Source organism: Bos indicus x Bos taurus, chromosome 9 (assembly GCF_003369695.1).
Source record: "Bos indicus x Bos taurus breed Angus x Brahman F1 hybrid chromosome 9, Bos_hybrid_MaternalHap_v2.0, whole genome shotgun sequence".
Classification (NCBI taxonomy): Eukaryota; Metazoa; Chordata; class Mammalia; order Artiodactyla; family Bovidae; genus Bos; species Bos indicus x Bos taurus.
Genome location: NC_040084.1, coordinates 83,564,242 through 83,589,539, shown reverse-complemented (window position 1 = coordinate 83,589,539; position 25,298 = coordinate 83,564,242). Strand labels below are relative to the sequence as shown.

General features: G+C 38.9%; 1 protein-coding gene across 3 annotated transcripts in view; it reads right to left on the bottom strand.

Annotated features, from left to right (window-relative positions):
* GRM1 (glutamate metabotropic receptor 1) overlaps positions 1-25,298 on the bottom strand; it is a 417,414-nt gene that overhangs the window by 114,647 nt on the left and 277,469 nt on the right. For all 3 annotated transcript variants that reach the window (XM_027551773.1, XM_027551775.1, XM_027551774.1), the window contains exon 4: positions 1,670-1,905. In XM_027551773.1, the coding sequence (XP_027407574.1) occupies positions 1,670-1,905 (236 nt within the window). The remainder of the gene's footprint in view (positions 1-1,669; positions 1,906-25,298) is intronic.

Sequence of the window (25,298 nt, the reverse complement as noted above, 5' to 3'; positions counted from 1 at the left end):
AGAAAAAATAAGACTGATGCCATCTCTGTTGTGCTCAGACTTCCCAGTGGCTTCCTATCACACTCAGAACAAAGCCACAATTTTCACAAGGCACAGTGAAGTCCTGTGGGACTGTTTCCCCATGTGCCTCTCCTACTTACCTCCTGTTATTCTAGGAACTCACTGGCTCTGGCAGCCTGAGTTCCATACTGTTCTCCCACTAAACCAGGCATTCCAGTGCCTCTATTTATTTGCTACGCCCTCTGCTTGGAATGCCCTTCCCAGGCGTTTGCATAGTTCACTCTCACGTCTTTTTGGCTGCACCACATGACACGTGGGATCTTAGTTCATGGTCCAGGGATTGAACCTGTGCTTCCTGCAGTAGATGTACTGAAAGCCCAGAGTCTTAACCACTGCAGCTGGTGCACTGATTTTTTTTTAATTGGGGTATATTTGCTTCACAATATTGTGTTAGTTTCTATTGTACAAGGAAGTGAATCAACTATATGTACACATGAACCTCTCTCTTGGACTTCCCTCCCACCCTCCCATCCCACCCATGTAAGTCACCACAGAGCAATGAGCTATACAGCAGTTTTCCCACTAGCTATCCATCTTACTCATGGTAGTATATATATACGTTAATTTCAATCTCCCGATTTATCCCATCCCATTTCCCCCCCACCAAACCATGTCTACATGCCCATTTTCTACATGTGTTTCTATTCTTGCCCTGCAAATACGTTCATATGTATCATCTTTCTAGATTTTACATATATGCTTTCATATACGATATTTGTTTTTCCCAATGAAATTGGGTCGCTTGTAGAGACGTGGATGAACCTAGAGACTGTCATATAGACTGAGGTTCTAGACATTTCTAAATAAAATCTTTTCAGCCCATGTCCCATCACTGCTACAATCCAAATTTGGTCATAGATAGTCTTTAATTCTCTGGTACTTCCTGGTGGCAGGGAGAAGGGAGACATGCTGTGGAGTTCATCAAGCTCTGAAAGGTCTTAACCATGCACTGCCCTTCTTGGGCATCCTCTAGTGGTCAGTGCAGGGGGTATCAGTCCCACTGAGAACCATCAGTAAACGACTTTCTAATATCAAAATATGAATGTTATTAAAGCTAGAAATAATTTGTGTAGTTAGCCGTATTCTTAGATAATTACCAAGATGAAATTACAGACATTTTCATCGGTAAAACAGAGGAAAGTAACTGAGTTTTTTGGTCACCTGTGCACATAAACACCCATGTTGGTGATGTGACCCTGGGTGGCATCTTATCTTCTTTTGGTTTTCATATCAAAGCAAAGTCATAAAGAAGAAAAAGAGATCAAACCAGTCTGCTTACTAATGTCTGTGGGTTAACATCTCCTAAGCATGCCTACAATAAATCTCTTTCCTCTGGCCTGAATACTAAATACTTGAATTCTGTTTGCTTTTCCTTTATTCATTATTTCTTATGACTTGTCCCACCAGAGATCAAAGCAGTCTCCATGTTTCCAGAATATAGAAGCATGAATCCTTGGGGGAACATACACTTCCTCCTCATTCTAGCTATTTTATAAATTAAATTGGAAATTTAGTCTTTGTGTCTCCAGCCTTGGCACCTTCTACATTCATTCAACAAGCTGGAGGAAATGACCAAAATTTGAGCTGTGATTTTGTGAAGATGAGTTACCTGTGCAGATTCTTTTAAAGTTGGGGTTTTCCAGAATGTGTCCTGGTAGGCGGCACTGGAACCGATGTTGCCAGAACTCAGGGAACCAGGGATTCCTTGTATTAGTGTCCAGCCTCAGTTTCAGGAAATAATCATCAAATGACCTGACCTCTGGAGACTGCAGCTTTATCGTGATTCCCCCGTTGGCTTCCACCTCATAACCTTCAATGACTTCATCTCTGTCTGCCCATCCATCACTAAAAAAATGTGGGGATTGGGGTGGGGAGAGAGAAAGACAAAAGTCTCACAAATAGGGCTCTGAGTTATGCATGAAAGAAGCAGTTCAGCAAGATTGAAAGTTTTTTTAAGCCAATATTGTTATCCATCGATCACTTTTTTTGTGGAGAGCGGAAAATTGTAGAATCATCACATCTTGCTTGTTTTTCACAATAGTGAAAATGATGATGAAGATGATGACAGTAACAATTACAAGAACTAACCATTGAGCATGTATTAGTCATCAGATTCTGTGCTACTCACTTTTACAGAGTCAGATGTTCAACAAATAGCTGAAGTCCTGGTGAATCCCAGATATGGGTCCAGGCAGTCTGACTCCCAAGTTCATTGCTGTTTACAACTAGACCACAAAGCCCCTTGGTTGCTCTTCAAACCAGAAGAAAATAAAACCCAGGTACTTAGGTCTTCTCGAAAAGAGCTAAGGTTTGAAGGTTGCGATCAAGACCATTATATGAATTACATTATATGCAGTAGAAAATTGATTTAGCTCAGAAACATGACAACCACAGATTTTGCCCCTGGATATTGTTCAAATTTGCATCTCTTAGAAGTGACCAGATGCTTTTTTTCCTAATGCTATTTCAAATTAGCGGCATTAAGAGAAAACAATCTAGCTCCGTAAAGTAAAAATAATCTTCCTGCTTACTAAATGACACTTCGGACACTTCATCTGTAGGTTCAAATCTTTAAAGTTTGTTCACTTTCTAGAACATTCACATCTCCCATGATTAATGTTCCTGCAGTTTAACTCAAGTGTACATTTGAGCCAGATCAAACCTCATGTGAGTGGCTGTGATCCCTTCCCAAGAACAGGTCAAAGAAAATAAATGCATTAGATAGACTTAAACAGGCAAAGGACACCTTATAAAAGACTATCTCAATAGGCCAAAAATACTGAACTCAAGTCTACTGAAACATAACCTGGAAAGGTTTTTAAGGGTGAGTATGAGACTTCCCTGGTGGCTCAGTGGTCAGGAATCTGCTTTCAATATAGGAGACACAATAGACATGGGTTTGAACTATGGGTTGAGATGATCCCCTGGAGAAGTAAATGGCAACCCACTCCAGTATTCTTGCCTGGAAAATTTCATGAACAGACTAGCCTGGTTGGCTACAGTCCATGGGGTTGCAAAGAGTTGAACATGACTGAGCACACACACATACACACGCACGCACACACGCATGAGCTAGAGAGGAAGTGTTGGAGGACTCAAGAGTGGAGCTTGGCCAGTGTGATTAAACCATTTGCATTTGATAACTGTCACTTATCTAAGTTAGTTTTCCATCTTTCCACGGAAACTGAGATAGGGGTCTGCTATTATATTCTTTGCAGCCAAAGATGGAGAAGCTCTATACAGTCAGCAAAAACAAGCCCAGGGGCTGACTGTGGCTCAGACCATGAACTCCTTATTGCCAAATTCAGACTCAAATTGAAGAAAGTAGGGAAAACCACTAGACCATTCAGGTATGACCTAAATCAAATCCCTTATGATTATACAGTGGAAGTGAGAAATAGATTTAAGGGCCTAGATCTAATAGAGTGCCTGATGAACTATGGAATGAGGTTCATGACATTGTACAGGAGACAGGGATCAAAACCATTCCCATAGAAAAGAAATGCAAAAAAGCAAAATGGCTGTCTGGGGAGGCCTTACAAATAGCTGTGAAAAGAAGAGAAGCAAAAAGCAAAGGAGGAAAGGAAAGATATAAACATCTGAATGCAGAGTTTCAAAGAAGAGATAAGAAAGCCTTCTTCAGTGATCAATGCAAAGAAATAAAGGAAAACAACAGAATGGGAAAGACTAGGGATCTCTTCAAGAAAATCAGAGATACCAAAGGAACATTTCATGCAAAGATGAGCTTGATAAAGGACAGAAATGGTATGGACCTAACTGATGCAGAAGATATTAAGAAGAGATGGCAAGAATACACAGAAGAACTGTACAAAAAAGATCTTCATGACCCAGATAATCACGATGGTGTGATCACTGACCTAGAGCCAGACATCCTGGAATGTGAAGTCAAGTGGGCCTTAGAAAGCATCACTACGAACAAAGATAGTGGAGGTGATGGAATTCCAGTTGAGCTATTCCAAATCCTGAAAGATGATGCTGTGAAAGTGCTGCACTCAATATGCCAGCACATTTGGAAAACTCAGCAGTGGCCACAGGACTGGAAAAGGTCAGTTTTCATTCCAATCCCAAAGAAAGGCAATGCCAAAGAATGCTCAAACAACCGCACAATTGCAGTCATCTCACACGCTAGGAAAGTAATGCTCAAAATTCTCCAAGCCAGGCTTCAGCAATATGTGAACCGTGAACTTCCTGATGTTCAAGCTGGTTTTAGAAAAGGCAGAGGAACCAGAGATCAAATTGCCAACATCTGCTGGATCATGGAAAAGCAAGAGAGTTCCAGAGAAACATTTATTTCTGCTTTGTTGGCTATGCCAAAGCCTTTGATTGTGTGGATCACAATAAACTGTGGAAAATTCTTCAAGAGATGGGAATACCAGACCACCTGATCTGCCTTCTTGAGAAATTTGTATGCAGGTCAGGAAGCAACAGTTAGAACTGGACATGGAACAACAGACTGGTTCCAAATAGGAAAAGGAGTTCGTCAAGGCTGTGTATTGTCACCCTGTTTATTTAACTTATATGCAGAGTACATCATGAGAAATGCTGGACTGGAAGAAACACAAGCTGGAATCAAGATTGCTGGGAGAAATATCAATAACCTCAGATATGCAGATGACACCACCCTTCTGGCAGAAAGTGAAGAAGAACTAAAGAGCTTCTTGATGAAAGTGAAAGAAGAGAGCAAAAAAGTTGGCTTAAAAGTCCACAATCCAAAAAACAAAGATCATGGCATCCAGTCCCATCATTTCACAGCAAGTAGATGGGGAAAGTGGAAACGGTGACAGGTATTATTTTCTTGGGCTCCAAAATCACCGTGGACGGTGACTGCAGCCATGAAATTAAAGGACACTTGCTCCTTGGAAGCAAAGCTATGACAAACCTGACAGCGTATTAAAAAGCAGAGACATTATTTTATTAGACAAAGTTTCATCTAGTCAAAGCTATGGTTTTTCCAATAGTTATGTATGGGTGTGAAAGCTGGACTATAAAGAAGGCTGAATGCCCCAAAACTGATGCTTTCGAACAATGGTGTTGGAGAAGACTCTTGAGAGTCCCTTGGACTGCAAGTAGATCAAACCAGTCAATCCTAAAGGATATCAACCCTGAGTATTCATTGGAAGGACTGATGCTGCAGTTGAAGCTCCAATACTTTGGCCACCTGATGCGATGAGCTGATTCACCAGAAAAGATCCTGATGCTGGGGAAAATTGAAGGCAAAAGGAGAAGGGGATTACAGAGGATGAGATGGTTGGATGGTATCATGAGTTGAGAAAACTCTGGGAGATGGTGAAGAACAGGGAAGCCTGGTGTGCTGCAGTTCATGGGATTGTGAAGAGTCGGATACAACTGTGCAACTGAACAATGACAACATCACTCTTAATGATCACATTTCAAAGGGATGGATCCTAGGTCACTGAGAAAAAAATTCTATGTTGTAAAACTATCCAGAGGTTGGGAGAAATTTTACATTTCTCTTTACAGATAAAGAATTGACACTGGCATGATTTTGAAAGTAAAAGCTCTGAGAAAAGGGAAGTTAGGGGATCAAAGTCAGGAAGAAATGTGTCTAAAGTCTAGTCAAGCTTTGAAGAACATTAAGAGTGTCACAGTCAACGAGTGGGTATATTCCTCTACCCACTGAGTGGTGCCCTGCAGTTTCTGGATCACAAACATTTAGTCTCTGCCAGAGAAAGTTTTGGGTCAAACACATATGACAGGCTGCAGCTCACTCCTCTTCTTATTACCTGAGGTGTTCTCCACTTAGCTGAGCTAATTGGTATAATTTCATTCCAGAATCTTACCAGTAAACCACATAGGAGCTGCATTTTCAACAGATCAAGGGTTGTAGAAGGGATAGTTGACTTAACACGATTCAGAACTAAAGGAATTTTGAAATAAGGTATAGTCTAGCTAGACCAGAGAATGTCTATATGCATCTCATAAATCCACTAAAATATGCATTGCAATATTCTGCATGGATCTTTCTCTTTCTCCCCCTTCTCCCTTCCTCCTTCTTCCCTCCTTTCTTTCCTTCCACATTTATTTGGCACCCTCTATGTGCTAGATGCTCTGCTCTGCTCAGGATTCAGTTGAGAATGAGAAATGCTATTCTCTTCCTCCCTAGTGTTACAGACTTGGGGAAAACAGACGTTAAACAAGACTTGCAAATACTATGGAGGTAAAGAAGGAGAAGCAACCAGTAACTGGAGAAGGAGGGGCTTCAGGGCCCAATTAGTCTGGTGTGTATGTGAGTGTGGGTGAAGAGATGATTTAGGGATGGCTTTCCTGAGAAAGTGATGTCTGAGCTGAGACCTAAAGGATGAGTAGACATTAGTCAGGTCCAGATGGGAAGAAGGTTCAGTAAAGAACGTTCCTGAAAGATTATCCAGCACACAGGAAAGACCAAGACTCATTCAAAGAATTTAGGGTCTGTTCATTGGAGCATAGAGAGACATTAGCAAGAGATGAGGATGTGGGCAAAATTCCATCCAAGGAATTGTTAGTCTGAGGACTACAGGAGGTCCTCAAGGTATTGTAAAACTATTATTGAATGAGGTCATTTAGCTCTGCCCCTGGTGGTAAATGACCTGAGTATTTTGGGGAACAAATCCTCAGAAAATGATTGCCAATCAAATAGACTAAAAGAGAAAAAAAGGCCCACTCTTTCATCTTTCCATATCCTCTAGTTAGAAAGGTTTGAACTAGTTTAATTATTTAGATTTATTCACATTTATATCATAACTACACCTATAGCAGTTTGAAGATGAGAGCTATTGTTCATGTCACATTGAAAAGGAGGGTAAAAGTAAAACCAGTTTAGGCTTTCAAGAAATCCTGCCTATGAGTCTGTATTTAAAATCAAGATGACTTACTACTTGAAGGAAATAATTACTTTTTTTGATGTTAAGCTTAGGGATGAAGTCTGCTTCTCCTAAGTTAATATTATGTGAAACTTTTATGTGTGCTTATAGTCCAAACAAGAAACGCACAATTTTTAAAAGTATGAAATGAAATGAGCCTTCTCTAATGTTTACTTGTATTCTTAAAAAAAAAAAAAAAATCCTTAAGTTTGTATAGCAAGTAGCATGTGTCGGTGCTGGAAGCAGAGAAAGTGTGACCTCCTGACCTTTTATACACCAATACAGAGAAGGACTTCATAAGAGGAAACTTTTGTATATGAATACAGACAACCTGAATTTGGGGAAACTTCAAGGGGTTTAGTGCGGAATCCCTCCATCCCCTTTGCCATTGGACAGAGCCCTTTCTCACTCCCTGTAGATGACCCCTGCCGGGGTCCAGCCCCGGCTGATCCAGGGTATTCCAAGGAGAGACGGCATAGGCGACCTATTTATTTAAATATTTTATCAAAGATATAAAGAGTAATAGGATGAGGATAGCTCAGTAGGAAAATTCAGTGGAGAAAAGAGGCTGAGTAGCTTGGTTTACGCGGGAGACCAATAAAACTTCAACACAAGAAGTTTGCACCACTTACGTAGGCCGCAGCCGTCCTTCCATTCTCCCGAAGGAAAGGAGACACTGAGGCCTCCCCGGTCGGATCTTAGAAGCCCAGGCATAATTAGCAAGCATGGCAGGTTCCACGCTCCTGATAGAGACTCACCCAGAATTTGGGAGAGAGAGCGACATGGGGAGACCAAGTTTCGGTGAACAAGGCCCGCACTTTATTTTCCAAAGTAGTTTTTATACCTTAAGTTGTGCATAGAGGATAATGGGGGAAGGGGTGGAGTCATGCAAGGACAGCAGTTCCTGGTCCTAATCGAAGCCAGGCTTTCAAACTTATCATATACAAAAGTTCAGGTGAATTACATCATCTTCTGGCCAGGAGGCCTGTTAACATTTTAAGAAACTTATCTTTCTCTAAAGGTGATTATTCCAAAGTCAGGCACCAGCCTCCAAAAAAGCACTGGACAAAGCTGCATTCCTATAGGGCAAAGGTGAGGTGGGCTCAGTCAAGAAAAGAATTAACTCAAGGGTCCAAGGTTACAAACATTGAGGCTACTACTTACACCAATTATATTAATCAATACACTGCCAGGGACACAGCAGGTAAGGGATATGGAAACTTAGCAGCAAACATTGGCCCAACAAGTGAAAATCCCTTCACCAATACAATTTCTAATCAATCTTTTAACTACTCAAAAGAATCTGTGTTTAGATAGTTTAGAACATCTCCTGACTCTCACAGTTGGGAGGCTCTGAACAATCACATGCTGCCGGAAAAACCTATTCAGGCAGGCTAGAGGATTTCCAAAGGAGTTTGTAGGTTAAACACTGTCACACCCAGGAATTATTAACTGGAGCTGTAAGCTAACTCTTTTTTCAGAGAGAGGTAGTGGGGGACAGCCCCCCGTAAAGTCAGAGATGTAGGTGAAAGCACAAAGCAGAAAGTAGGCAGACTCTGGTTTTGGGGGTAGATACTCAAGAATTTCCAGGGGGACTCCTGAGGCTCGATCCCGCCTTGCCGTATGCCGAGCCTCCTTCCTCATGACCTTTGTCATGGGCGGAGCTCCTCACGCTGGCTCTTGGCAGTGATAGAATTCCAGTTGAGCTATTCCAGATCCTGAAAGATGATGCTGTGGAAAGTGCTGCACTCAATATGCAATATGCACTCAATATGCAATATGCTGGATCCCTGCAGACCCCCTTCTAGAAATTAGAATTGGCATTAGATCCAAGAGGTTATAAAGTCAAGGACAACCAAAACATGATAGAGAAAATATTCAAACTAAGATTAGTTGGTGAATATCCTTTGAGGTGTTAATTGCTAAGTTTTGTATGAGGTCTTAAATCTATCACAGGTGAGATATAAGGGAATACTAACAAATAAAAAGTTACAAAAGGACATCTTTAAAGCAACTCCTTGTTTGTACATATTTTAAATATTTCTTCTGTATACCACTTGTTAAATACATTTACAGAGACTGTTGAAAATTTTTCATTGTTTAGGTGTAGTATTGGGATTTTTGATGGGGGTATTGTTTTGGTGAATTCTCTGTGAGGCACACTTGAGAACAGAGAGCCTGCAGCTCTCGTGATGCCTATTATAGATTTTTCTTTCCTTATTGATGCTGGTAGGGTGGTGGTGATGGTGGTGGTGGTGGTGGTGGTGATGCTGTAGATAGTGCTTGGCCACAGATGTCCTGTGGGCATCTGCTCAACCTCGGGTGTCTGGACTGAATCCTGCTGTGCTGGGTGCTGATCATCCTCAGGCAGTGCTGAACTCTTCTGAGGCACATTCACAGCCTCTAGTTTTTACTTCGTTTTCTATCTGGGGTCTGGAAATGGAACTGTGAATGAACAAGGTGAACGTTTAATGGGAAGCTACATGTCTTAATTATTCCTTACAAATATATGAGACTTCTTATTTCCCACCCTCCTCAACATTTTTAAACAGCAACCCTTTCATAAGGCTGTTCTTCTCTTCTCACAAAAGCATTGTTCTAGTCCTGTGAAATTCCACAGTCCAAACTTATAACAAGAGTCCTTCTACTTGATACATTCTGATATTAATAAGAGAATATTATTTTTGATTCTACCTATTCCAACTTGAAAGGAGCTATAGAATTGTTATTTTTGCATTATATCAGACAAAATAATTTAATAAGCAACTCATAGTAAAAAAAAATGCAATAGTATTCATTTTAAAAGCCACACAAAAACATTTTAGAAACTCTTATTTACATTCAATTAAAATAATTACAGCCTTGAGAGTAAAGCAACTTGATTTGTGTAATGAATTCAAGTGATTGTGTGTACCCAATAATAAAACTATAATTCTTTAAAAATAATCCAAAGATTATCATATAACCAGGGAAAGAAGAAAAGCATAATAAAAATAATATTTTCAAAAACACAAATAGACAAGCACAACATTCCATAAATTACAATGCTTAACTATATTTACAAAGGTTGAAGAAATGTAGGGTAATGTAATTTAAGTCAAGTGATGTCAATTAGGAGAAATATTTTGGACGTAATGATGGCATTTTCAATAATAACTGAGACTGGCTTTATTCATTCAACATTCTTTCACTGAGAGTCTGCATGAGTTCAGCATTTTGCTGACTGCTGCAGATAAAATTGCTGAAAAGTAGAGGCAAGGCCCCTGCCATCAAGGTAATTAATTATAGGGGTGGGTAGCCTGGCCACGAAATACACAATAGCCATAGAGTTGCAATCACTGAAAGAAAAAGAAGATAGGCTGCAGAAGCACAGAGAAGGAGCAAAGGGGTCTTGCCAAGGGAGATTCTACCCAAGGGGAAACAACATCTAGGATGAGACCTAAAGGATGAGCTGAAGTTGTACAGGTAAAAGGGAAGACTGGAAGGGGGACCAGCTAAAGAGGCAACAAAACTGTCAAACAACAGTGAGGCTTTCAGTTTAGAGTGTACAAGGCAAGGAAAGATAGGACAAGCACAGATGAGATCTAGAAGAACCCTAACATCTTTGTCAAGGGTTTTGGACTTCATTTAGGATGATGAGAAACTACTCAGATTTTCAGCAGGAATGTGGCATGATTAGATTTGTTTTAGAAAAGTTGTTCTAGAAAGTACTAGAGTTGAAGTACCAACACAAGTTGGTACTTGTGAAGATTCTTTGGTTCTAGAATTCCCAGAAAAAAACTGTGTAGAAACAAACATAGACATGTACACACACATGCACACACAGCCTAATTACATTGCATTAAAAAGCAGAGACATTACTTTGCCGACAAAGGTCCATCTAGTCAAAGCTTTGGTTTTTCCAGTAGTCATGTATGGATGTGAGATTTGGACTATAAAGAAAGCTGAGCGCCAAAGAATTGATGCTTTTGAACTGTGGTGTTGGAGAAGACTTTTGAGAGTCCCTTGGACTGCAAGGAGATCCAACCAGTCCATTCTGAAGGCGATCAGTCCTGAATATTCATTGGAAGGACTGATGCTGAAGCTGAAACTCAAATAATTTGGCCACCTGTTATGAAGCACTGACTCATCTGAAAATACCCTGCTGCTGGGAAAGATTGAAGGCAGGAGAAGAAGGGGATGACAGAGGATGAGATGGTTGGATGGCATCACTGACTCAATGGACATGAATTTGAGTAAGCTCTGGGAATTGGTGATGGACAGGGAAGCCTGGCATGCTGCAGTCCATGGGGTTGCAAAGAGTCAGACACGACTGAGTGACTGAACTGAACTGAACTGATGAAGGCTTAGTTGACAGTGCTGATGAATCAAGAACTGGGGTAGGGACCACAATTAGTTTATATTTAGTTTTAAAATTAGTTATTGCCATGAATAAAGAACTGACAAAAATGTAGGTATCTTTATTTAATTATCAAGGATAGGCATTTAGAGATCACTCAGCCTGATGAAAAGCAAAAGAGAATGAGGGGATAGTGTCACTTTTTACTGTTTTGTATAGATGGAATTTGAATTCAAACAGAAGCCTTATTTCTAAAGTTATGATGTTTCAGTAGAAAATGAAGGTGGGGGAGAAAAATGGAAGATATCGAAAGACAAAAGAGGAAGAATGAAAGGAATGAATTCTCAAGCAGCTGAAGCTGATCAAGGTCAGATCAGGTATCCTTACTTTCTCATCTACTCTTCACTCCAAGACCCTAACCCACCTCTGTCATCCTGAGCCTGGAATTATCTGCCACCTGGAGACTTGCGATTATCTTCCTCTCCAAGCAAAAATGTAGGGCAAAGATGTCTATTGATAAACATTGCACACAGCCTTGCAAATGTGGAGGCAACTTCTCAAACCTTCTATAGGCCATTTCTCATGTATTAATGACAATTTCAAGCCAGTGTGAAAGAAGGGTGGGCCTGTGGGGAACTGCTTGTGGACAAATAGGTCTTTTTTTCTTCCTTAAAATTCTACTACCGAGGTAGCATCATAGTTTGTCTCTCATTCAACTAATATGAAGACATAACGTGAGAATAGGGACTGGTTAAACTTTCTAAGCCTCTGTTACTCCACCTATAAAGTGGGGATGAAAATGATGTCACCCCATTAAGAGCTGTGTGAGAATTAAACTAGATAATCCATATAAAATACTTTTCACAATATATAGGTCATGATGAAGTCTTACTAGATATAGCAGTTCTTTATCATCAGTCTCATGATGTAACCAATGTACTGAACAGTATCAATGTGTGGGAAAGACTTTCCTACAAAAGTGCTTCTCACAGTGTGATCCAGATATTGGTGCCAGTTCATGAATTATTTGTTACCAATTGATGAGGAGATACTGAGAGTAAGCATTTAGAAAAGGTACAGCAGTTAGACATTGTTGCAAGATCTAAGAAACTGATGGGTGGACTCATGTCTTTGAATAGGGTTTAACCACTTCATTTTCCAATTCATATGGTGAATTGCCTGTGACTCAAGCCCATGCACAGCCATATGCAGTAGAACTCAGTTACAATGTGTGACCTTTTGAAGTTACTTTGCCAAATGTAACCCCAAATTATATAAAATCTGAGAATAAATAAACATTTATTTTTATCAGTTTTTACAATCACATTAAATTTTAATTGACTGTTTTATGAGTTATCATATAAGATTACTTTCTATTTCGGAGAAATAAAATTTTCATTATTTACTTTAATTTCAGTTGTATGTGGTCTCACAAGCTTCACCAGAATTTTTTCTTATACAAAAAGACACAATTTGCTGAGTGTGGCAATGGTATTTGAATGCAGACAATGTGGAGAATTTTGATTTCATAGAAACAAGGCAAAAAGAGTTCCAATGAAATTTACCTGAAAATATGTTGGCTTATATGTTGAATTTATTCCTAATTGATGATAAAATGCTGAAACCATAATGTATTATTTGGGAGGCTATTTTAGCTAATGAATTTGTGAAATCATCAAAATAGTTGTTTGTAGTACCCACTCCCCCACGCCACCCACCCCCACCAGCACCCTTTTCTACAGTTTTGCTTTACTCCATTTTAGTTTTCCACAGTCAAACATGGTCTGAAAATATTAAATGAAAAATTCAAAAAATAAACAATTTATAGGTTTTAAATTGCATGCTGTTCTGAGCATCATGGCTTCTCAGGCTAGTGCTAAAGAATCCTCCTGCCAAGTGTAGGAGATGAAAGAAATGCAGTTTTGATCCCTGGGTCCAGACGACCCTCTAGAGGAGGAAATGGCAACCTACTCCAGTATTCTTGCCTGGGAAATCCCATGGACAGAGAAGCCTGGTGGGCTACAGTCCATGGGGTTGCAAAGAGACATGGCTGAACACCTGAGTAGAATGATGAACTCTCTGGAGGTCCTGCACCATTGAGCCCAAGGTGTGAATTACCCTTTTTCCGGGTTATCCTACCTGTTAGTCACTTAGTAGCCATCTTGTCTCAGTTATCAGATTGACTACTTGTGATAACCACTATCTGATAACTACTTGTTATCAGATATTACTTGTGTTTAAGTGACCCTTATTTTACTTATTAATAATAATGGCCTCAAAGTCCAAGAGTGGTGGTATTGGCAATTGAGATATACCAAAGAGAAAGCGTAAAATGCTTCCTTTAAGTGAAAAGGTGAATGTTTCAACTTAATAAGGAAAGAAAAAGATTGTATGGTGAAGTTGCTAAGATCTAAAGTAAGAACATATCTTCTTCCCATGAAATTGTGAAGAAGGAAAAAGAAACTTGTGCTAGTTTAGTTAGTGTACCTCAAATTCAAAATCTGATAAAAGCATATGTTCAATATTCCATGTATAAATATTAGTGTTTCGTGGGTTTTATATGAAATGGCATTTGCAATTGCCAAAAATTATATATGTATATAGATGATAAGGTATTAGTGAATGACTGCATTTGCTTAGAAATGTTCAATGACTCTGGTAAAGAAGGTAATTCAAGGTCTACTTTCTGATACCATCATAGCTCGATGATTTCCCAAACTGCCTAATGATGTGGAAGACTAATTACCTGAATAAATAAAACTGGCAAAGCATTCTTTCACTGTAAGTTGATGAATGTGCAAATATTGTTTTTTGTGGCAGTTCTTTTAGTATATGTGTGGTTTGAAAATGACAAAAATTAGAAGAAAGAAATCTCTGCTCTGATTTAAATTCTCTTTCGTTTATGACTGAGAAGTACAAGTAGCTCTAAATTTTGTAAAATTTTGAAGAACTGTTTTATCCACAAACGTGGTTGACAGTTTATGCTTTATATAAAGGTATGTTCTGATGCTGCAACTGTCAGCATCAGGAAAACATTTGGAAGTACCTACCTAAGTTATGTCCCTTGTGAGAGAATGCAAATCAGTGCAATGCTTCCCTCATTGAGAAAGTCTTGATATAAAAAAAAGTCAGCTGAAGTAAACAATGCTGGTGACATAGCATAAATTTTGAGTTATGTAAGAACCTATACTGGCTTCTCAGAACTGACTGTTAGCATTTCTCTTCTGAAAACTGCCTTCATAGACTAAAATCATCAAAAATGGTGATACATATTTCAAGTAAACCAGTAAATACTACAAACTGGAGATCCTTTTTTATTTTTTTCCCCACACAGCCAGTTATAATAATATGGAATCTGACCATAAACAGCTATTTTTGGTATTGAAGAAAGAAATTGTGTCCAGAGTGTCTAAACTGCAAAATAAGCACTTTGTTTCTTCAGGATAAGAAATAAGGTTTGTTCTGACATTTAAACATATAAATAGGAAAGTCTGACTTGCTGTATTTACTGACACTTTGGATATACTTAATAACCTTCATATTTCTAGGAAAAGCAATAATTCAATTATTTTTCCAAAGGAAATCTAAGATTAAAGAGCAAAATTAAAAGTTAGAAACTGTAAAGAACAGGTTTTTTTGTAGATTGCTGTGTTAGCCGCTCAGCCGTGTCTGACTCTTTGCAACCCCATGGACTGTAGCCCACCAGGCTCCTCTGTCCATGGAATTCTCCAGGGAAGAATACTGGAGTGGGTTTCCATTTCCTTCTCTGGGGGATTTTTCTGACCCAGGGATCGAACTTGGGTCTCCTGCATTGTATCACAGTTTTAACTTTAAAATAATGATCAGTGAGTAAAAAATGATCTTGATATTACCATTTGCAAAGTGTTGCCAGCAAACACTATGATTTTGATTGCTTTATTCTCCTTGGACTACCTAACAAAATACCATAGCTGGAGACTGGTGGCTTAAACAACAGAAATTAATTTTCTCACAGTTCTGGAGAATAGAAGTCCAAGATCAAGGTTCCAATGGATTCAGTTTTGCTGAGAGCCCTCTTCCTGGCTTGCTGACTATGTAATCACATGGATTTTCCTTGGCATAAACAGAGAAACAGTTAGAAGGTATAAGTTTTCCGGTGCTTCTTCTAACAAGGACACTAATCCTATTGGATCAGGGGCTCCACTCTTATGACCTTATTTAACCTTACTTAAATCCCTAAAGGCCCTATCTCCAAATACAGTCACATCAGAGGTTAGGGCTCCAAGAGATAAATTTGCAGATATTCAATTCAGTCCATAGCAGATGGAATAATACTAAAGTTATCATTCACTTAAAAATCTTCATGTAAGAAATTAATGTATCCAGAATTCACATATTTCAACAAAAGATAATATAAATTGAACCAAAAATTTATGGAATAAATTATTGGAACTGGCTACTGAAAAAGGATTAAGAATGACCTTTGAAAATACATCATCACTCACTTTACTTGATTCCAAAATTTAAAATAAATATATAAAACTTGCTGAAATTGCTATAAAATCTCTTATTCTATTTTCATCAATAGACTTTTGTGAGGCTGGTTATTCTAGAAGGAATTTTATTAAAACAAAATAAAGAAGCAGTTTATACATGCATAATCATATGGAAGTATCTTTGTTTATCCAACTGAGATTAGATAATTTAATAAACTCATTTACCATTAAAATTTTTTAAATATTGATATGCATGGGTTTTGTTCAAAGTGTGCACATAAGCATTTAACATATGGAGTCTCTACTTTGCTTACAACTTCTTGTGTATTTATAATTATAGAATATTAAAAGTTACAAGTATGATAGTAATTTTCTCTGCTAGTCATCTAGGCACACACTTTCAATACAAAAAAATTTTTTTTGTAATTCTTTCTTTTCTAATTTATTTTATTATATTTACTGACATGATATTTTATGCCTGTTGAATCTAATAATATAACCTTGGGCTTGTATTTGCATGTCTTTATGCTATATTTAATTTCTTAGCAATTTATCTTTTTTGTATTTTATCAAAGTAAAATCCATACTAGATTGGGACTTAAAAAAAAGGAAGAGAGTTTGAGAGGCACTGTTCCAGAAGATCTCTGTATCCTTTATGCTTTGGAAATTGTTAAGATAAAGACTTTGCTATTACAACAGTTCCAAAAACAGACACCTCAGAAACTCCATCTCTGCTTATGGTAAATGAAGCCATGACTATCGGCAGAGTCTTTTCATTTTGTTGGGAAGCTTGCAAAATTCTACAGAATGAAACGACAATTCTTTGCTCCCTGTTTTAAATCCCTGGCAGTGTTATTGCTGCTGAATCTTTCTCTTTTTGGCTCCCATGCTGTTTGAGTGAGAGGCTTCAGTTGCCCAGATAATTGTTAAGAACCAACTGAAGGGAGGCAAGAGATTTAGAAAAAGAATGCAATAAGAAGGCAGACTGCTTCTGATTAGAGCATAAACCAGATCCTGGCACTCCTCTGCTTACAGCAAACCAGTGCCTTTTCATCTCACCCCAAACCTTTTAAAGAGTACCTTAAAAAAAACCCTGCTTCTTCTGAACCCTGTTAAAATTTCTCATTTCCACAAGTCTACCTTTTATTCTACTCTAGCCACCCTGGCCACCTTGCTGTTCTTTAATGAGTCAGAGATATACCCTGGCCTTAGGATCTTTGCACCAGCTTTTTTTCTGTCTGGAATTCTGGAATTCTCATAACTTGAATATTTGCATAGCTTTCTCTTTCACTTTCTTTAAATCTGCTCATATATCACATTCTCATAGCGCTCTTTCCCTATTTAAAGTTGAGATCTTTCTCTCTATTCTTTTCTATTCCCCTTTTCTCCTTAAAATATCACTATATGACATACCATATAAATATATTTTCTAAGTCCTTCCAGTAAAATGGAAGTGCCACATAGGTAGAGAGGTTTTTTTTTTTTTTTTTTTCTTTTTTTGTTCACTTATATCAATATAATCCCAGAATTTAAACTAGTTCTTGGTTCATAGTAGTGCTCATTAAACATTAGGTAAATGGATTAATGGATAAAAGAATCTGTGAAATAATTTATATTCAAGAATCCATAGAAAATGCTATGATCAGTGGTACGCTAGAGGTCACTCATACCAACTCGCAGGAACCCATTGTCGACATCTCCTAGATCTGCACTAAATGACCTTATGTCAGTACGTTGAAATTAGCCATAATGAAAGTACTTATTTCATGTATATATCAGATTCCATAAGAAAGTACCGTAAACTAAGTGGCTTAAAACAACAGAAATATATTCTCTCAGAGTTCTGGAAGCTGAAAGTCTGAAATCCTGGTCCCCTGTAGCCACGCGTCCTCTGAAACTCTAGGTAGAATCCTTTCTTATTTCTTCTGAGTTTCTGGCAATCACCATCAATCCATGGCATGCCTTAGCTTGCAACTGCAGCATTGCAATCCCCACCTCTGCTATTCCCCTATGCGTGTCTGTGCTTCTGTGTCTCTTCTCCACTTATAAAGTCATCAGTTATATTGTATTAAAAGCTACTCTCAGTTCAGTTCAGTTCAGTCACTCAGTCCTGTCTGACTCTTTGCGACCCCGTGAACTGCAGCATGCCAGACTTCCCTGTCCATCACCAATTCCTGGAGTCTACCCAAACTCATGTCCATTGAGTCATGATGCCATCCAAACATCTCATCCTCTGTTGGCCCCTTCTCCTACTCCAGTATAAATTCACCATCACTACACATTTGCAACAACTCTATTCCTAAATAAGGACACATTCTGAGGTATTAAGGATTAGTATTCAACCTATTCAACAAAATTGTCTTGAAGAGATATCTAGTCTTTCCCATTCTATTGTTTTCCTCTATTTCTTTGCACTGATCACTGAGGAAGGCTTTCTTATCTCTTCTTGCTATTCTTTGGAACTCTGCATTCAGATGCTTATATAATTAGAGATACCAAGGGAACATTTCATGCAAAGATGGGCTCAATAAAGGACAGAAATGGTATGGACCTAACAGAAGCAGAAGATATTAAGAAGAGGTGGCAAGAATACACAGAAGAACTGTACAAAAAAAGATCTTCATGACCAAGATAATCACGATGGTGTGATCACTCACCTAGAGCCAGACATCCTGGAATGACAAGTCAAGTGGGCATTAGAAAGCATCATGATGAACAAAGCTAGTGAAAGTGATAGAATTCCAGTTGAGCTATTTCAAATCCTGAAAGATGATGCTGTGGAAGTGCTACACTCAATATGCCAGCACATTTGGAAAACTCAGCAGTGGCCACAGGACTGGAAAAGGTCAGTTTTCATTCCAATCCCAAAGAAAGGCAATGCCAAAGAATGCTCAAATTACTGCACAATTGCACTCATCTCACATGCTAGTAAAGTGATGCTCAAAATTCTCCAAGCCAGGCTTCAGCAATACGTGAACCATGAACTTCCAGATGTTCAAGCTGTTTTTTTAGAAAAGGCAGAGGAACCAGAGATCAAATTGCCAACATCCGCTGGATCATGGAAAAAGCAAGAGAGTTCCAGAAAAACATCTACTTCTGCTTTATTGACTATGCCAAAGCCTTTGACTGTGTGGATCACAATAAACTGTGGAAAATTCTTCAAGAGATGGGAATACCAGACCACCTGACCTGCCTCTTGAGAAACCTGTATGCAGGTCAGGAAGCAACAGTTAGAACTGGACATGGAACAACAGACTGGTTCCAAATAGGAAAAGGAGTACGTCAAGGCTGTATATTGTCACCCTGCTTATTTAACTTCTATGCAGAGTACATCATGAGAAACACTGGACTGGAAGAAGCACAAGCTGGAATCAAGATTGCTGGGAGAAATATGAATAACTTCAGATATGCAGATGACACCACCCTTATGGCAGAAAGTGAAGAGGAACTAAAAAGCCTCTTGATGAAAGTGAAAGAGGAGAGTGAAAAAGTTGGCTTAAAGCTCAACATTCAGAAAATGAAGATCATGGCATCCGGTCCCATCATTTCATGGGAAATAGATGGGGAAACAGTGGAAATTGTCTCAGACTTTATTTTGGGGGGCTCGAAAATCACTGCAGATGGTGACTGCAGCCATGAAATTAAAAGACGCTTACTCCTTGGAAGGAAAGTTATGACCAACCTAGCAGAGACATTACTTTGCCAACCAAGGTCCATCTAGTCAAGGCTATGGTTTTTCCTGTGGTCATGTGTGGATGTGAAAGCTGGACTGTGAAGAAAGCTGAGTGCCGAAGAATTGATGCTTTTGAACTGTGGTATTGGAGAAGACTCTTGAGAGTCCCTTGGACTGCAAGGAGGTCCAACCAGTCCATTCTGAAGAAGATCAGCCCTGGGATTTCTTTGGAAGGACTGATGCTAAAGCTGAAACTCCAGTACTTTGGCCACCTCATGTGAAGAGTTGACTCATTGGCAAAGACTCTGATGCTGGGAGGGATTCGGGGCAGGAGGAGAAGGGGACGACAGAGGATGAGATGGCTGGATGGCATCACTGACTCAATGGACGTGAGTTTGAGCGAGCTCCAGGAGTTGGTGAGGACAGGGAGGCCTCGCGTGCTGCAATTCATGGGGGTTACAAAGAGTTGGACACGACTGAGCAACTGAACTGAACTGAACTATTCAACAAATCTTTTAAGAAGGCACAGTGTAACCCATAACAATGGGCAACCGCTACAAATCAAGACTTAATTGTTCTACTTTGTTTCTTTTTTTTTTAATCCTTTTATTTTTTATTATTTTTTATTTTATTTATTTTATTTATTTTTATTTTTTTAAATTTTATTTTATTTTTAAACTTTACAATATTGTATTAGTTTTGGCAAATATCAAAATGAATCCGCCACAGGTATACCCGCGTTCCCCATCCTGAACCCTCCTCCCTCCTCCCTCCCCTACCCTCCCTCTGGGTCGTCCCAGTGCACCAGCCCCAAGCATCCAGTATCGTGCATCGAACCTGGACTGGTGACTCGTTTCATACATGATATTATACATGTTTCAATGCTATTCTCCCAAATCTCCCCACCCTCTCCCTCTCCCACAGAGTCCATAAGACTGATCTATACATCGGTGTCTCTTTTGCTGTCTCGTACACAGGGTTATTGTTACCATCTTTCTAAATTCCATATATATGCGTTAGTATACTGTATTGGTGTTTCTCTTTCTGGCTTACTTCACTCTGTATAATAGGTTCCAGTTTCATCCACCTCATTAGAACTGATTCAAATGTATTCTTTTTAATGGCTGAGTAATACTCCATTGTGTATATGTACCCTAGCTTTCTTATCCATTCATCTGCTGATGGGCATCTAGGTTGCTTCCATGTCCTGGCTATTGTAAACAGTGCTGAGATGAACATTGGGGTACACGTGTCTCTTTCCCTTCTGGTTTCCTCAGTGTGTATGCCCAGCAGTGGGATTGCTGGATCATAAGGCAGTTCTATTTCCAGTTTTTTAAGGAATCTCCACACTGTTCTCCATAGTGGCTGTACTAGTTTGCATTCCCACCAACAGTGTAAGAGAGTTCCCTTTTCTCCACACCCTCTCCAGCATTTATTGCTTGGAGACTTTTGGATCGCAGCCATTCTGACTGGCATGAAATGGTACCTCATAGTGGTTTTGATTTGCATTTCTCTGATAATGAGTGATGTTGAGCATCTTTTCATGTGTTTGTTAGCCATCTGTATGTCTTCTTTGGAGAAATGTCTATTTAGTTCTTTGGCCTGTTTTTTGATTGGGTCATTTATTTTTCTGGAGTTGAGCTGTAGGAGTTGCTTGTATATTTTTGAGATTAGTTGTTTGTCTGTTGCTTCATTTGCTATTATTTTCTCCCATTCTGAAGGCTGCCTTTTCACCTTGCTAATAGTTTCCTTTGTTGTGCAGAAGCTTTTAAGTTTAATTAGGTCCCATTTGTTTATTTTTGCTTTTATTTCCAATATTCTGGGAGGTAAGAAAAGAAAGTGGAAATGTTAGTCACTTACTTGTTTCCGACTCTTTGTGAACCCATGCACTGTAGCTTGGCAGGCTCCTCTGTTCATGGAATTCTCCAGGTAAAAATACTGGTTTGGACTGTCATCCTGGATCTTCCCAACCCAGGATCGAACCCGCATTTCCTGCAGTGCAGGCAGATTCTTAACCATCTGAGCCAACAAGGAAGTCAGTTGTTAATCTACCAGCCACTAACTACAATATGTGTGACATTTTCTCTGAAATTCAGGATTAGTTCTGAACTTCCTACCTGTTAGATGAGCTAAAGTTTATTTAAATGATTATTGTTTAGTTCTAAAATATCCATAATTGAAATTAAATGCTATTATTTTTTAAATAAAAAGTTACTTTTTATGAAAGTTATTGTTACATGGTTTATATATTTGAATCACTTTACATGCAGAAGCATCAAAAAGTACAAAACATCCCCAGGACAGACCAAAATACTTTTAATAAATACTATGAATTTTAAAACAGATTTAAAGTTTATATTTGCAATTATTTGAATTTGAGCAGTATATTTGCAGCTTTTATGCTATAATCAGATGTGTATCTGTGAATGCTTTAGGTCCCTCAGCTTCAAGTTCTTAATGATACAGTAATAAGTTGAGTTATGTCTATAATTTAGTAAATCATTCTAATAATACAAGAAAATTAAAACAAAGATAGTATATATTTACAGAGTACTTTCAATTTTACATTCTATGTACAGTAATTCATTTAGAGTACATTTGGATTCATTGAAACATAAATTCAGATCTTTTAATATTAGCTGATTCAAATCAGTTGCACTATTTCATTTAATAAATATTTGCTGATATCCTATTTAGTGTCAAGCACTATCAGATCCTGAGAGCACGTTAATTAATAAAACCAGAAATGTTCTTATTCTTCAAATTAAATTTAAATTCATATGTGGGGCTCCTACTTCTGGCCACACTGGAGTAACAAGTAGCAAATCTACTCTTATGTCTGAAAAAACCAAAACATTGGACCAAATATATAAAACAATGGCTCTCAAGACATTTTTACCTTTGATTATGAAGGACAGTGGTCTCTGGAAAGTGAACACCAAATGAGATGAACCCTACAATTGTTTGGTCTTACTGCCTGGAGGTGTCCAAAGGGACAGAGGGAGATGGGGAGGGGGAAGGAACGGACTCATACACAGTCCAGTGGAGTCACTGAGTTGAGTGGAAAGAGCTGGGAGTCAGGGGAACCAATGTGGCCAGAGTTCACAGAGCAAAGTACTGAGAAGGGAGAGTTGTTGGGATAGAACACTCTGCAGTGCTTTTCCCAAAAGCATTCTGTTGGATATTAGAAAGCCCGTGCAGGTGATGAAATTACCTAAGGCCAAAGAAACAACCAAAAGGATTTGAGGGAATAGTGCCTGGAGGTCACAGAGTTGGGAATAGTAACTCTTCTCAGTAGCTAGAATGGAACGCATCATGGTTCACGTGGAGTCGCCTAAAGTACTAAGAAAGTTCTTGCCTCTGTAGTTAACAGAAAATTTGCTGTAGACTAAATGTTACTCTGGTCTCATTTACCAAAGTTTAGAAGCAAGGTCCAAAAAAGCCCCTCACAACCATTCCCAACCCCTAGACTATTTCTAAATGACTTCACCTCCTCCAAGAACTACAGCAAGAATATTTCTAGAAATAAGAAACATCCTGTAATCAACAAGACAGAATTTATATCTGTTATCCAATAAATATTACTAGGAATATAAATTCATGTGCAGAATGAGGGAGAAAAAGGATGCTCAAATGACAAAGAATAACAAAAAATTATCATGTGGTGATGCAGTTTAGGCAGAAAGTTTTTGAAGAATCATATGATATGAATGAAGAGGCCACCATTTTACTTTGGGTAGCCAGAAAAAGCACTGGGTGGCCAAGGAAACATCTCTGAAGAGATAACCCTTATGCTGAGATCTGAGCTGTGTGAAGACCAGAGGGGAAGAAGACTTTAGGCACTTGGCACAAAGGTCCTGAGGTAGGAGCAAGCAGCTGTGGCTGAATGCCACCCACTTGCCACAGAAAATGTAGGCTCGGAATCTTTCCATTTATCACATCAGAAGAGACATGAATAGATATTTTTTGTTCTTCAGCTGTCTACTATATACTTGCTATATAGGAGAAGAGGGAAGCAGAGGATGAGATGGTTGGATAGCATCACTGACTCAATGGACATGAACCTGAGCAAACTCCAGGAGACAGTGGAGGACAGGAAAGCCTGGTGTGCTGCAGTCCATGGGGTCTCAAAGAATCGGACATGATTTAGCAACTGAACAGCAACAACATATAATTGCTACTCTTTAAGATATCATAAAGTTTTATATATTTTCAGTTTTCTTAAGTCCTTATTAGGAAATAAAGTTGATATGAAGGTGGTCTCATTTTGATTGCCTAGGCTGACAAGTGACTCTTGAGAGCACAACTGGAGAAATCAGGGATTTAGAGCAAGTTGTAGCTGCTATTTGTACCTCATCTAGAACACTGTCTTTTGTCTTTTTATGTAACTCTGAGCCTAAAAATACATCACTGTTCAAACCACAAAGCTATCCCAAGTGCCTCCAGAAAAATCTTACAATCATGTTCTGTGGAATCTCAATATAGCTCCAAAATCACCTTGTGTTACAGCAAGCTATTGGCAATAGGATTCCAGGGGACTAGGTCAGAACAGAGCCATTTGTAACTTCAGTTCTGCAAGGTTTGACTGGAATCTGGAACATTGGTTTCTTACTTTACTGGAGTTAAGAGTCAGCTTATCCTTTTTCACAACAAAGGAAACTATTAGCAAGGTGAAAAGGCAGCCTTCAGAATGGGAGAAAATAATAGCAAATGAAGCAACAGACAAACAACTAATCTCAAAAATAACAAGCAACTCCTACAGCTCAACTCCAGAGAAATAAATGACCCAATCAAAAAATGGGCCAAAGAACTAAATAGACATTTCTCCAAAGAAGACATACAGATGGCTAACAAACACATGAAAAGATGCTCAACATCACTCATTATCAGAGAAATGCAAATCAAAACCACTATGAGGTACCATTTCATGCCAGTCAGAATGGCTGCGATCCAAAAGTCTCCAAGCAATAAATGCTGGAGAGGGTGTGGAGAAAAGGGAACTCTCTTACACTGTTGGTGGGAATGCAAACTAGTACAGCCACTATGGAGAACAGTGTGGAGATTCCTTAAAAAACTGGAAATAGAACTGCCTTATGATCCAGCAATCCCACTGCTGGGCATACACACTGAGGAAACCAGAAGGGAAAGAGACACATGTACCCCAATGTTCATCTCAGCACTGTTTACAATAGCCAGGACATGGAAGCAACCTAGATGCCCATCAGCAGATGAATGGATAAGAAAGCTAGGGTACATATACACAATGGAGTATTACTCAGCCATTAAAAAGAATACATTTGAATCAGTTCTAATGAGGTGGATGAAACTGGAACCTATTATACAGAGTGAAGTAAGCCAGAAAGAAAAACACCAATACAGTATACTAACGCATATATATGGAATTTAGAAAGATGGTAACAATAACCCGGTGTACGAGACAGCAAAAGAGACACTGATGTATAGATCAGTCTTATGGACTCTGTGGGAGAGGGAGAGGGTGGGGAGATTTGGGAGAATGGCATTGAAACATGTATAATATCATGTATGAAACGAGTCACCAGTCCAGGTTCGATGCACGATACTGGATGCTTGGGGCTGGTGCACTGGGACCATCCAGAGGGAAGGTATGGGGAGGGAGGAGGGTTCAGGATGGGGAACACAGGTATACCTGTGGCGGATTCATTTTGATATTTGGCAAAACTAATACAATATTGTAAAGTCTAAAAATAAAATAAAATTTAAAAAACTAAAATAAAATAAAATGCATTTCTACACTGAAAAAAAAAAAAAAAGAGTCAGCTTATCCAACAGGTTCCCTCACATCACTAAAATTTTCATTAGCATTTATTTATAGTGGCCTCTGTTTCTAA